The 15192-nt window shown below is 39.4% G+C and overlaps 1 protein-coding gene and 1 long non-coding RNA gene across 2 annotated transcripts; both read right to left on the bottom strand.

Annotated features, from left to right (window-relative positions):
• Positions 1-843: 843 nt before the first annotated feature.
• Positions 844-2141, bottom strand: LOC127151063 (uncharacterized). Its single transcript, XR_007823805.1, has 2 exons — positions 1654-2141; positions 844-1448 (listed from the first exon to the last, which is right to left on the bottom strand). It is a non-coding gene; the product is annotated as an uncharacterized LOC127151063 (long non-coding RNA).
• A 2205-nt stretch (positions 2142-4346) lies between these two features.
• On the bottom strand, positions 4347-13751 carry LOC103504539 (plant UBX domain-containing protein 2). Its single transcript, XM_008468884.3, has 3 exons — positions 12612-13751; positions 5246-5524; positions 4347-4829 (listed from the first exon to the last, which is right to left on the bottom strand). The coding sequence occupies exons 1-3, from the start codon at positions 13482-13484 to the stop codon at positions 4563-4565; spliced, it is 1419 nt and encodes a 472-aa protein (XP_008467106.2). The 5' UTR covers positions 13485-13751; the 3' UTR covers positions 4347-4562.
• Positions 13752-15192: the final 1441 nt, after the last annotated feature.

Below are 15192 nucleotides of genomic sequence, written 5' to 3'. Positions count from 1 at the left end.
TCTCTTGTTTCTTGGAAATCAAAGAAGCAACAAACAGTAGCAAGATCATCTACAGAAGCTGAATATCGGGCTCTAGCTGTCACTACTTGTAAAGTCATATGGCTTCACAGCCTTTTCAATGAACTACAAATTAAAGCTCTATCTTCAGCTCTCCTTTTTTGTGACAATCAAGCTACTATCTACATTGTAAATAATCCCATGTTTCATGAAAGAACCAAACATATCGAGCTAGATTGTCATTTTGTTCGAGACAGAATAATAGATGGATCCATCAAACTGTTACCAATTCGGTCTTCCAATCAGCTTGCAGACATGTTTACATAGCCTCTTTCAGTAAGCATCTTGTTTCGATTGATAGGCAAGATGGCGTTCAAGACATATTTGCCCCACCTTGAGGGGGAGTATTAAACTGTTTCTGTTTTTATCTTGTTAATCAGTTTGATAACTGCCCCTATTGTAACTAATTATTTCTCTTTTTCATATGTATATAAATACCATTGAATACACCATAAATAAAATAAGAAAGTCATTTATACCTTTTTACTCCTCCAATAAATTTCTCTTTCGATTCTATTTGTCACTGTTAGGATGAGATGTAATTTAGAAAATATTACAAAATTTATTTAAACATACACATTTGTAGCTAAGGTTTGAACACATCTAAGTTCTAACTTCCTAGTTGACGTTTTATGTAAAAATAAACATTTATGACCTCATTTGAGAACACAACTGAACTATATATATGAATCTTGAGAACATAACCTCAATGGAACAGAATAAATAAATGGAAAATTCATAAAACTATTTGATTTAATAAATAAAACTCCAAACTTTGGCTTTGGCTTAAACAAATTTCAATATATAATTAATCATTAATTAGAAGGGAACAAATGTGCAAAGGTGTTGAGAAATTTTACAAAGTAATTACTCCGCCAGTCGGATTTGTGGAATATCAAATAAATGCAATTATGGCACTAACACACTTTGACTAAGTTTGACCCAATTTGAAGAACGTAAGATTTGAGATTTCCATCCACATTTTCCAAATATTTTCCTTTACTGTTCCAAATTTTCCATTTAATTTTCCTACCCCAACGGTCACCAACAGATTCATAAAAGGAATTAAATTCCTATTGACATCTTCTTTTCACTCCCATAAACAAATTACTCACAAATCATCACTTCATTCAATTCTCTATACTCCGTTTCAATTTCCAATTTCACATTCACTTTCTGTGTTTAGCAAATAATGGTGATGGAGACAACAGTTCATGGGCGCTTAAGAATCTGTCATCATCTTCCTGATTTAAACAATATTTACATACCTCGGAAAAGACGTCGATCTTCCTCCGGCACCGGCAAGAAAGAGCAATCCATTACTGAAACCGAACTCCCCTTGTCTATGGCGGAGGCTGCGTCTATGCTAATACAACTGGCAAACTCTGTTCCTGATGTTCAACGACAAAAATTAAACAAAACCCACAAGAGAAAAAACCCTCCGATTCCGACGGAGGCATCAACGAGTAAGACTGAGAAACAGAGGAAGAAGAATGTAGACCAGAGTGAGATTCCGTCGATGCCGGTGACTATGAGAGATCGGATTCTAGAGATGGGTGGGTATGAAATAAGACTTGTAATTCAAAAACAACTTACTGATACGGATTTAAACAAAATCCATGGCCGTCTGTCGATGAACAAGAAACAACTGTCGTTCGATTTTGCAACAGAGGAAGAGGGTAAGTTACTGAGCGAACAAGAAAATAAGAACAAGAAGGGGATAAACGTAATGATATTGGACGATGTTCTTGAAGAAAGAATGCTTTGTTTGAAGAAGTGGAAAATTGGAAGTGGAGAAGTTTACTGTTTGATGACAAAATGGAATTTGATGGTTGAAAAAAGGGGATTCAAAAGTGGAGAAGAGATTCAATTATGGAGCTTCAGAAAAGATGATGAATATGAAGCTCATCGTCTTTGCTTCGCGTTGGTTAAATTAGGAACTTGCTAATCAAACTTAGTACCTTTATGTGATCTAACAACATAAAAGTGACTAATTTTGGATTGAGGGATGGAATTGGCTAAAGAAATAGGGCTTCTGAGTTGAGGTACGAGGAAGGAAGAAGATGGAAAATTGTGTTTCTTTCTTTTTTTTTTTTATTGTTAAAAATGCAAACTTAGTAAGAAAATGACACGTGGGGTTTTAGAGATTTTGGAGAATGAAATTTAAAGACCCATTGGGCCCTTTTGATGTAAAGAAATGGATTAATGGATTTAGATTTCACATTGGCAAATGTGAAAATTTTCCAAAAGTGCACCAAAATTGTGTCCTTTGAAAACGTGATTTCTAGTCATGCCCGATAACCACTCCGGCACGCCCACTCATTGAGATTTATATAAGTTGTTAATATTTGTTTCAAGTGGTTTTAATATATTCATCTTTCCAATTACCTAATTTTTCCAAAAGTCAAATTTCCCATTTGTATATATTCAAATTTACTTTTCTCCTCATTTTAAAATTGTTGTATCAAACTTTTTTTTAAAAAAAATACTCAAAAGTCAAAGATTGAAATGGAAACATAAAAGATTTTGTAGAAAGAGTAGACAAAGATGAAGAAATTTTTAATGTATTTTTATTAGTTTGTTGGGTCAGAATAACATTCCTTACATAATAACAAAAGGCAAAAAAAAAGAAACACTACAATGTCAGCGAGTTGCTAATTGAGGCATAATGAATTAGGTTAGCTTTACCATTGCAAAACAGAGTCGATGATCACCCTCAGCTTCATCATCTTTTCTGAAGCTCCATATTTGAATATGATCTCCACTTTTCAATCTCCGTTCTTCCACATATGAATTCCAATGTGTCATCAAACAGTACACATCCCCGCTCCCAATCTTCCACTTCTTCAAACATATCGTTCTTTTTTCAACATCATCTATCATCATTACGTTCATCCCTCTTTTGCTCTTGTTTTCTTGTTAGCTAAGCAACCTCCTTTCCTCCTCCGTTGTAAAATCGTACAACAGTTTCTTTGCTGGGAGTGACAAACGCCCTTCATTCTTGTTCAGATCAGTATCTTGAAGCTGTTTCTGAATCACCAGATTAATTTCGTACCCGCCCATCTCCACTATTCGCTCTCTCATAGCCGTCGGTATCTCAGAAACCAACGAAAGATCCATCTGTTTTGCCCTTTTCTTCCTCCGTCGTTTGTTGTTAACGGCGGTAGTTGGAGGGTTCTCTCTCTTGTGGGCTTTGCGATACTTTTGGAGTTCGTGATTGCAGAAACTTTAAATGTCGGAAACAGAGTGTGCAATAGCCATAAGAACAGCGGCAACCTCGATCATGGATATTTGGGTTTTGGAAGTTTCAGTTAAAGAAGATTTTTGTTTCATTTCGGCACCGGAAGAAACCCTTCTTCTCCGAGGAATGTAAATTTGGTTTAAGTCAGGAAAACCAAACTCCATTTCCATTGTTTCGTAATACAGAGATTTGGTTTCACTTTCAGTGCGTAGAGAAATTTGGACAGAGACACGAGAGATAGAACGATGGGGTTTTATTTAATAAGGTTTAACTCCTATTTTGACTTTCAATCTTCAGATGATCTCCCAAATCAAGTTTTAATCTCACTTTGTTGTCCATTTTAGCTGTATTTAAAATATTTTAAAAAAATTACAAATATAGTAAAATTTGTCAAAATCTATCAATGAAAAAAGCGGTGATAGACTTTGCTATATTTGCAACTTTTTAAAAATATTGACACATACTTAATAATTATTCTAAAAATTGCTACCCATTATAATTACTTTAAATTTTAATTTAGGAAAATATTGATCGGAACAATGTTGTTTGAAGTTTTGTTTGTTTGCCATAAATGCTCTGTTTTTAATTCCTTTTTTGTTTAATTTTATTTTCTTTTTTAAAGATTAATGTGTTAATTTATTCGAATTATTATTTATTTAAAATTGTGAGTCTCCCAGGTTAGTTAATCGAAACAAAACAAAATACAGAATCCAAATTGAAAGACTCGTAAAAATTTAAGGTTTGAATTGAAACTACTCTCATTACCGTTTTTTAATTGAAATTTTTTAAAAACACTCCGATAATTTTCGGTATGCATCAATTGCATCAGTAAGCCATTCCTTATGGCAATTGCAAAGAGTCCCGCAATATTCCATTCCTTGAAGATAATGAACAACATCAACAGCATTTCATCTAGTCTTCACTGATTATAAAATGGGTTTCAAACCTTTTTCCTAATAAAGATAATAATATTTAAAGCTACACCTCCAGCTCCAACTTTTTTTTTTTATAGATATCTAACTAAAGATACAGAATATTATCATGATAATTCAATACTAAAAATGCTTTGTCCACTACCCATAAAACGGTATTAAAAGTGTTAAAGCTCTTCATTGTGCAATTGCTTTTCACCTCTAAGAAAAAATAGATTACAATGAAGGCAACTGAACAAGGGTGTAAATGGGGACTTCTTACTGAAACAATCACATCAACCCAGAACAGCAAAAACATCAAAATGTACATTCACCCATTGTATCAAATATATTTAAACTTGTGTAGGAGGAGCCACGGCTGAACCACTTACAAGTGGTTCGATTATCTCGAGCAATTCGTTACGCAAACCTGTGAAGACAACTGAATCTGTTTCAATTGGTCTAAACTTGACCAGAGCTGAGGGGACTAACTCCTCATCATCTAGTGTTTTAGATTTATCTTCTTCTGCGGGAAAATGAGCGATTGTACGTCTTTTAACACCGACAGGATGTATCAACTCAAATTCCAAACAGGGTTCTTTCAGTGCTGTGCTCACAAACTGCCAAAAACAGACATTCCTTCAGTATGCAGCAAGGGAGTTTTAAGACAAATACGTCAAATTTTAAATAAGATTAATTGGTATTATATCTATAACACAGAACAAACAATCGAGACAAAAACGGTTGCTGCCACTTGGCAAGCGAGGGAGAAGGTACATCACATTTCGTTGTTTCACACAGAGTCCATGTCAGGGAGTAATTCTAAAGTTGCTAGAATACTTCCTAATTGCTCTGAAACCGACTTTAAACCACTCAAAATTAACTTAATGTAATATTTATATCATCAAAACTGATATTGAATGATTCAAAACATGTTTTAGAGTATTTTGGAAATGACACTAAAGATTTTAACCATTTCAGAATCACTCCCAAACATGACCAAAGTTCAAGGGTCTAAGTTAAGAATAAAGCTAACCTCATATAGAGCACTTGTTGGTTCCCAAGGAGAAAAAACACCTTGAAGAACCACGCCATCCGGAAATTGAATTCTGATAACCGTTCTTGTGTACTTCCTCCTAGCAGCTTTTGCTTGTTTTTCCTTGTATGATTTCGGAACCAAAAGCTGAGACTCAGCAATCTTTTTCTTCCTCATTATAGCTTCTCTTTTGACCTCTTCAACAGAGAGTGTGTAAAAGGAGTCTGGTAGTTCAATATTGGCTGCAATGTTTTCAGGGACAGCAAAGAATACCCGAATCTGGAAATAATAAATTATCCAAAACATCAGCTATGGGAGTTGTGAACAACAAAAACTAAGTACAGTATATTTCAGAAGTGTTCATTCAGTTCACCACAGTATTCTAACAGATCATCTTAGTACAAATTGATTTCCAGAACATTTTTTGAGAAATCACAAATTGTGACTTCAGCCAGTTAACATGATTGAGGCATATTAAATAGACAACTCAGCCATGCCACTTCCCCAATAAATAGAGATCAAACTTCTCATCAACAGAAGGTGCCCTTTTCTAAGATTCAAATCGTTGTCCATGGATCATGGAGCTACAATTTTAAAATTCCTATTCTGTCTTTTGCATTAGCAAAAAGGAAAAGTTTATCTAATTATTGGCATTTATGGATTTTGAAGTTCAAAATAATCTTGGTTTTAAAAAAGAAAATAAAAAAAGAATACTCCTTTCTAAATAAAATGAAAATCAGTTCCTTATAAATACTTCAAATCAAACACAAGCAACGATGCATCCCTACTGGACCCTTACCCAGGCCTCCTCCCCAATAAAAACAACACAACAAAAGCAAGTGTAGATCGATGTTAACCCAAGCAACTAAACAACCCAGCTTTCAAATATCAAAAGAAGAGATTCATTGTTCTCTTTGGAATGAGAGCAACAACCCTACATTCAATAACAACACCCTGTTAGGACTCCTTTCTTCCTACAACAATATTAACCAAACAGCACACACAGTACACTAATACTCCAGCAGAATTCACAGAGAAATTTATATAACAGGAGAGTAAGCTGTAGTTATATTGATATATGGATAATAGTTCACCAGCCACAAAAGAGTAACAAAAAACCAACAAGATACTCAGCCAAATAAGAGGGCTGTACTCTCCACCATGAACTATGTTCACTCCAAAATGCCTAATGATCAAGATACCTCAACCCTAATACAAAAGCTCCTATATATAGTCCTAATATTCTTGTGCTCCTGCTGCCATGTGTCATGAGGACCACTGGCCATCCTAACTACCAAGCTGTCTGGGTGGAATTCCCCTTTTTACCCCTTCTCTTGTAAACTTGAATGATCGGAGGCCTAGCAATACCCCCACGGAGAAGAGCCACCTTGTCCTCAAGGTGGAAATTAGGAAATTGATGTCGAAGCATCGCGTATGACTCCCACGTTGCCTCATGGCTCGGTTGGTCTTTCCATTGCACCAAATATTCCCAATCACGTTCAGCCTCGTTCCAGCGGCGTTGGAGCAAGTTTTCTGGTTCCAACACTAACTCCATTTGGTCATTTATCATTGTGACGTCCGGATAAACTGGATGTTTGTCTCCTATTGCTTTCTTAAGTTGCGATACATGGAAGACGGGATGTATTTTAGCAGTTTCCGGAAGGTCCAGCAGATAGGCGACCTCTCCTACTCGACCCAACACAGTATAAGGTCCAAAATACCTTGGTGATAGTTTCTCACAGCGTTTTTTCGCTACTGACTGCTGTCTATAAGGCTGTAATTTTAAGTATACCCTGTCCCCAATGTCAAACACCACATCCCGACGATGGATATTGGCAAATTTCTTCATTCGTTCTTGGGCGTGCTGCAAATGTCGCTTCAACACTTTCAACATCTCATCTCGAGATTGCAACTGTTGCTCCACTGAATCATTCAGCGTTGTCCCGGTTTGACCATACGAAATGATGGGAGGAGGAGGCTGACCATAAACTACCGCATAAGGAGTATTTTTGATGGACGATTGGTAATTTGTATTGTACCAATATTCAGCCCATGCCACCTTATCACTCCATGACTTTTGCTTTTCTTGGCACAAACATCTTAAATAGAGTTCCAAGCATTTGTTCACTACTTCCGTTTGTCCATCGGTTTGGGGATGGTATGCCGTGCTCCGCTTAAGTTGAGTCCCTTGTAGGCGGAATAACTCTTGCCAAAAGTGGCTTAAAAAGACTCGGTCACGGTCGGATACTATCGAGCGAGGATATCCATGGAGGCGCACTACCTCTTTGATGAACACCAAAGCCACTACTTTAGCCGAAAATGGGTGACCCAAGGTGATAAAGTGGGCGTATTTGCTTAGGCGATCAACTACCACCAATATCGTGTCAAATCCCTTGGAACGTGGGAGGCCCTCCACAAAGTCCATGGAAATATCTTCCCAAATACGGTTAGGAATAGGGAGAGGTTGTAACAGTCCGGCCGGAGATAACGCTTGGATCTTGTTTTGCTGGCAAACATGGCAGTGATCCACATACTGTTTGATGTCCTTTTTCATCCCGTCCCAAAACAATTCTGCTGCTATCCTTTTGTAAGTGCGTAGCTCTCCGGAATGTCCCCCAAGGACCGAATCATGGAAAGTGTGTAATATGGTCGGGATGAAGCTCGAAGTTCTCGAAATAACTAATCTGCCCTTATAAAACAGCTTACCTTGGCGAATCGTATATCGGGGAACACAGTCCGGATCCGCCACAATTCTATCAAAGATGGCCTTCAATTTTTCATCCGCTTGTACCTCTTTTTCGATCACTGTAATGTCCAGCAAGGAAGGGACAGTAATGGCATTTAACTCAGCCTCAAATGGCATACGGGACAAGGCGTCCGCAGCTTTGTTTTCGGGTCCAGCTCTATAGCGTATTTCAAAGTCAAATCCGATCAGCTTCATCAGCCACTTTTGCACACCGGGTACTATTTCCCTTTGCTCCAGAATAGGTCTCAATGCTTTCTGATCAGTATATACCACGAATCGATGCCCCAAAAGGTAATGCCGCCATTTTTCCACAGCCAATACTATGGCCATCAACTCCCTCTCGTAAACAGATTTTTCTCGGGCCGTTTCTGATAGTTTTTGGCTGAAATAAGCGATGGGCCTTTTGTTCTGCGTTAACACAGCCCCTAACCCGATACCTGATGCGTCGGTTTCCACTTCAAAGGGCAGCGAAAGTCAGGTAATGCTAGCACGGGGAGTGTGACCATGGCTCTTTTAAGTTGTTCAAATGCTTTCGTTGCCTCTTCCGACCAACGAAAATTATTCTTCTTGGTTAGTTTCGTGAGTGGTGTAGCAATGGCGCCATAATTTGCCACAAACCGACGGTAATACCCGGTCAGCCCTAAGAACCCTCGAAGCTCCCGTATATTCTTCGGTATTGGCCACTCTATCATGGCCTTAATCTTCTCCTGATCAGCTTCCACTCCCTTGGCCGACACCCAATGGCCTAAGTACTCGATTCGGTCATTCGCAAAATGACATTTCTGCCGGTTAGCAAAGAGGCAATGCTGTCTCAATAGCTGAAACACCATAGTCAGATGTTCTAGATGTGTTTCCACGTCCCTGCTGTACACAAGAATGTCGTCAAAGAATACCAGCAAAAACTTGCGTAAATAAGGCCGAAAAACCTGATTCATCAATGCTTGGAATGTTGCAGGCGCATTGGTGAGTCCGAAGGGCATGACTAAGAACTCGTAATGACCTTCGTGCGTTCTGAAAGCTGTCTTGCTTATATCTTCATCCCGTACCCGGATTTGATGGTACCCGGATTTCAAGTCTATTTTAGAGAAAATACTCGCTCCACTTAACTCGTCCAACAGCTCATCAATCATGGGAATAGGGAACTTATCCGGTACCGTTGCTCGGTTTAAAGCGCGATAGTCGACGCAGAACCGCCATCCCCCATCCTTCTTTTTTACCAAGATAACCGGGCTGGAAAACGGGCTGGTGCTCAGTCGTATGATTCCTGAAGCCAGCATATCATTCACCAATCTTTCAATCTCGTTTTTCTGGGCATGTGGGTAGCGGTATGGTCTCACGTTAATGGGATCCGTACCTTCTTTCAACTGGATCCTATGGTCGATTCGTCGTATCGGGGGCAGTCCGTCGGGCATTTCAAATACATCGCTGAATTCCTGCTGTAGCTGTGCAAATTCTGATTGATAGTCCTCCACAGCATCTGTCACTACTAATTCCCGATCTGCCTTGGGAATCCCCATGGCTCTGAAGTTAACTAGAAATCCCTGATCATCCGGTTGCCACGTTTTAACTAACACTTTCAAGGATATCTCCATTCGGGTCAGCGAAGGATCCCCTTTTAGGATTACCTTAGTATCTCCGACCACAAAGGTCATGGTGAGGGCTTTCCAATCCACTGTCATTGCTCCCTGTTTCTGCAGCCACTGCATCCCCAGCACCATATCGATGTTACCCAGTTCCAGCGGCAAGAAGTCCTCTACTATGGATATCACTGGCAGACCCACTGTGATACCTTTACATATTCCGCGGCCTTGCACCGCCTTCCCGGACCCCATAATAACTCCGTAATTCGTTGTTTCCGCCATAGGTAATTTTAGATTCTCGACCAGCTTCAGGGAGATGAAATTATGGGTCGCCCCACAATCCACCATGATCACTATTTCTTGGTTTTCCACCATTCCTTTTAGCTTGAACGTACCCGGTGCTGTCAACCCAACAACGGAATTCAGGGACAACTCTACCACCGGACTAACTTCCACCATCTCTCCCTCGTACGCACTATCCACCATTTCAACATCTTCCAAATCGTCCGCGACCACACAGAGGCGAAGTTCTTTGTTTTTGCAGCGATGGCCTTTGCTAAATGGTTCGTCGCATCGATAACACAGCCCCTTGTCACGTCGTGCTTGCAGTTCAGAATCCGTCCACCTTCGAAAACCGGTATCCCGTCGTCCGCCCATCCCTGTCGCACCGTTCTGTGAGTTGTTTGCTTGGTTCAGACTCGCAGGGATTCTCTCGACTAAAGTCACCATTTTCGTCGAAGGGGTTTCAACATTTTTTGGCGCGTGTTTCTGGGCTGATTTAAAATCCTTAGCATATGGGCCATGCGAAGCCCTAGCTATCTCTAATTTCTCTTCAGCTAATCGGGCCGCATCCATCATGTCCTCCAAGCCCACGGCCCGCATTGCAAATACTTCAGTTCTAATAACCGGGTCCAACCCATTCGTGAATGCCCCTACCAGGACGTCCTCCGTCATTTCCGGTAACGGCGCCGATAGCTCTTCAAAGCGCTGCAAGTATTCTCCCACCGATCCCTCCTGTTTTATAGCCAAGAATCGCGCGCAACCCGTTCCATATTCTCTGTTACGAAAACGGTTGTATATTCTCTCTTTTAACTCTTTCCACGATCGAAAGCGTTTCCTATTCTCCGCCCAACGGAACCAGCACAATCCTTTTCCTTCCATGCTGACTATCGCTATCTTTAACTTCTCCTGCTCATTCAGAAGATGCATCTGAAAATAGTGCTCTGCCCTATAAATCCATCCATCCGGGTCTTCTCCATTAAAAACTGGCATCTCCAGTTTTTTAAACTTTATGCGATCTTGCCCTGCCCCCGGTTCTAAACTCAGAGAGGTTTCCCCTTCCTCGTCTCCGTCGACCACATCTTCCGTTCGCATTTTCCGTTTACCCGTACTCACTCCGGTCAGTTCCGAACTGCCAGGCTGTCTTTGGCGATCCTCGTACATTTCGGTTAACATGGCGTGCATTTTCTCCATCGTCTTCTCTAGGACAGGTATGCGTTGAACCTCTTTTTTGATGGCTTCAATCTCCTTTTCCGACGCATCCAATCGTTCTTCGATTAATTTTTGCGTCATCTTCTTCCACCTCCCCAGGATGTCGAATGGCTCTGATACCAATGTTAGGACTCCTTTCTTCCTACAACAATATTAACCAAACAGCACACACAGTACACTAATACTCCAGCAGAATTCACAGAGAAATTTATATAACAGGAGAGTAAGCTGTAGTTATATTGATATATGGATAATAGTTCACCAGCCACAAAAGAGTAACAAAAAACCAACAAGATACTCAGCCAAATAAGAGGGCTGTACTCTCCACCATGAACTATGTTCACTCCAAAATGCCTAATGATCAAGATACCTCAACTCTAATACAAAAGCTCCTATATATAGTCCTAATATTCTTGTGCTCCTGCTGCCATGTGTCATGAGGACCACTGGCCATCCTAACTACCAAGCTGTCTGGGTGGAATTCCCCTTTTTACCCCTTCTCTTGTAAACTTGAATGATCGGAGGCCTAGCACACCCTCTCCTGAAAGATTTCTCAAGTTGTTTTTATTATTGCTCTGGCATGGAGTAGTCGTAAGTGATATCTCTCCTTTGACAAGTCTGAATGACCTTGGAAGGCTTTATGTAACTTCCTTTCAGTCGGGGCCCCCTTTTTGATATTTTATTCACATCAATGAAAGGTCTTACATATTATGTATGTGTGTATGTGTGTGTACATACACACATATATACATATATAAGATGTAGGAGGCAACAATCAAATTATACACCTAGATGTATTCCACAGAAACTTCTTTTGGACTCGTATATTATGTATGTGTGTATGTGTGTGTATATACATACATATATACATATATAAGATGTAGGAGGCAACAATCAAATTATACACCTAGATGTATTCCACAGAAACTTCTTTTGGACTCTTTTGGACTCTTCTCGGCTTTCAGTTTCTTATAGAACAACCATCGTTGTTTCACAATAGGGCCAAATTTGCACTGGCTTGGAAAAGCTACAAAGGGTGACAGGAGACGGGACAAAACTCAAGGTTCCAATTAAATGGGAAATCATGGGAGTAATAGACTAACAGAATCAGCAAGAGAGAGAAGCAATTTGAGGAAAGTATCCATAAAATCTATACTGGTGACTGATGTCTTGAACTAAAATATAGACCTCATAATGTTACTTATAGTCACCAAACTAAACATTTTAAACAAATTACTTCAAGCCAAGTCATGAGCAGAATTCTCTTATCTAGCCATGAAAAGTCTCTAAATGGTCCTTTGGCAAAATTTACATCATAACCAGTAATCACAATGTTAGTTAACATTCCATTTGTGTTCTTTTGAAAACTATATTCACAACAGAGACAAATCAAGAGCTTCATCTTTTGCTGATAAGTCATAGCAACCCTGTTATCAAGTAGCGTGCATCACTGTAAGTGTGACCATCAAAGCATAATGGAACCTTTCCAAGAAAAGAGAAATTGACACAAAATATAAAACCAGTGCGAAGTATGAAATGATAACCAAACCTGTCCGTCCACCTTCTTTGGTTCAATCAGCTCAGGTGCGGTGCTGGCTTTCTCTTGCTGTTCTTCAAGCTTTGGCCGGTCAATCGAATCAATTACCTTATTTAATAGGTGAATTTGTTCCTCCGTTGGAACCTCCATGGTTGCCCACATTTCACCATCTTCCTCTTGCAATTTAAAACCCACGAACTCCAACAATTCCACTCCCCCAACAGCCTCACCAATTGCCTCCTTAATTTTGGGATTACTCAGACGAATCTTCCTAAACTTCGAATTCTCTGGTTCCCGAACTATGTTCCTCAAAAGCTTCAGAACAATATCCAATGAACCTTGTGATGGCTTCCCTGCTAAGAAAGTACCAATACAAGCCTCCAATTCACTCCTAGATTCTGCATCACTCGTAGGCGGATCTTCCGGTCCCTTGGCTGTACTAACGTTGACACAGCTATCTACGTGCACCGAAACCTCTTCTTCAGACCTGTAACTCCGGCCACAAATCGGACATTCAAACACGTTTAAGGAATACCCATTTCCAGATCTTTTCCCAGACGTTATAAACGAGTCAAATGGGTCAAATCCATCGGCCCGTTTACGATCTGGATTCGATTTATTCGACGGGTCCGACCTGTTTTGACCAGTGGCAATCGAATTCGCAACCGGGGGATTAGAATTGGCAGAGGAATTTGAAGGTGGACTAACAAGCTTCGGCTTTGAAATGGGATTCTCCGATGGGCGGGTAGGCAAAGAACTAGTCGACCCAGAAGAAGACGAACCTAAAACTCTTCCCTGTCCCTTGAAACTCGTAGAAGAAGATGAGGACAACGTGTTATTAAACCTTTTCATGAATCCCTTGACCTTGTCCTTCACGTCTCCCATGATAAGCAATACAATCAACAACAAAGAGCTCTAACAATCAAGCAAGAAGAAGAATACAGTTTACAGGAAATTAGCTAAAATTTTCCTCTCGGTCATTAAGAACAGACTTATCCGCAAAAGATTTGACTTTACGGACTTGATTCTCCTCTGGAGATCCCAAAAGTTCACAGAAAGAAAGAAGGCTGTTATTGGCGGTTGATGTTGTTCTTCGTCTCCCAACGCGGTTTCTCAAGGCTTACGACTCGCATTTTCCCATCCAACTCTTTCTCACTTTCTTTCTTAATTAATTGCCTTCCAAGGAAAGATGACGGTCACGTCCTCATGTGTGACACATTCTTTGATGATTAAAGGATAAATTACAATATTGTCCTTAAATTGGACTCATATGCTTCTACTTTTTTTTGAACATGTTATATATATACATATTTTTCACAAAATGTGACAATTAAGTTTGATAAAAAAAAGATTTACCAACTAGTGTTGTTACAAATCTAAAAGTGCACTGAATTATTACATGTTAAAAGATAAAAAAAAATTAAATTATTATAAGTTATTTGGGTGTAGGATAATCATTGTGGGGTTAGGTTATCCCAACTCTAACTCTATTTGAAACAAGAGTTATGGAAACACTTAGTTTTAGTGTTTCCATAATACACATTTTAACCCTAATCCTTCATTCCCACTCTGTCGAATTTCTCTCTCATTTCTTTTCCTTCAACCTGTGTTCAACTCTTCCTGGCCTCAGTCTGTGTTTCCATTTTTCGATCCGTCTTCTTCCACTTTCCATTTCAGTGGTTCTTCTTCTCCCTATTCTCTTCCATTTTCATTTTGCGTCCATTCGTGTGTAAGGTTCAGCCGTTGACGATTTTTGTATCGAAAAATTCATTCCCCCATTTTCATGGAAAAGGGGTTTCCTATAGTGATGCCTAACGTCGACCTACATTTCTCTCATTCGTCTCTCTCACTCCCCGAAAACCGAATGTGAGTTTGTTGAAGGCGGCCCTCCAACGACGTTGCCTCCAAACTCCTTTCAATTTTCTCTTTTTTGGGTGTTCTCCATGAACATGCATGTTCGTTTTTCCCCTAGAATGGTTTCCTTGCCATTCGATAAAACTCCCTTGTCGCTCAGTGTTAAAGTTGCCATTTCAGGTTGCCTTCAATGATGTAGAACAGAAACTTCACAACCTTGTCTGGCAATGGGTCCAAACTGAGCATCGTAGGAAGGTATTCTTCTATTTGAATCCTATTTTTTTTCAAACACAAGTCGATGATGAGTACATAATTTCTTTGTTTTCTATTACATTTGAATCATTTTGTTAAATATATGTAATTTTTTTGTTGTTTTCCATTAACTGATTTTAGTTGTTTTCGATTCATTGATTTATTTTGTAGTTTGGTCTACTAATTTTAGATGTCTTCCATTGACTAATTTCTTTTCTAGTTTGGTTTACTGATTTCGATAGTTTTCCATTGACTGATTTCTTTTGTATTTTGGTCTAATGATTTCGGTAGTTTGGGTATTTCTTGTTATCATTGATCTTTTCTTTATGCACTTCCTTTAATAATTTGTTTGTAATGTTTCTGTTGGGTGATTCGGTCCCTTGTAGAACTACTTTGTTTGCTCTCAAAATTGATTGGCTTGAATTGTCCTGGCTGCTTGTACATGCTCCACTGTCATACAAAAATTTGTTTCCAAGTTTTCTTTACT

Source organism: Cucumis melo, chromosome 9 (genome assembly GCF_025177605.1).
Source record: "Cucumis melo cultivar AY chromosome 9, USDA_Cmelo_AY_1.0, whole genome shotgun sequence".
NCBI lineage: Eukaryota > Viridiplantae > Streptophyta > Magnoliopsida > Cucurbitales > Cucurbitaceae > Cucumis > Cucumis melo.
This window is presented reverse-complemented; position numbering and strand designations above follow the sequence as displayed.

Bases quoted from the DNA above. Each gene is read 5' to 3' on its own strand.
- LOC103504539 (XM_008468884.3), bottom strand. From the start codon at position 13,484: ATGGGAGACGTGAAGGACAAGGTCAAGGGATTCATGAAAAGGTTTAAT. The intron at 5,525-12,611 runs GTTTGGTTATCA...TATTATTTCCAG, and splicing joins CAAAGAAGGTGGACGGACAG to ATTCGGGTATTCTTTGCTGT. The intron at 4,830-5,245 runs GTTAGCTTTATT...TGTTTTTGGCAG, and splicing joins CAACAAGTGCTCTATATGAG to TTTGTGAGCACAGCACTGAA.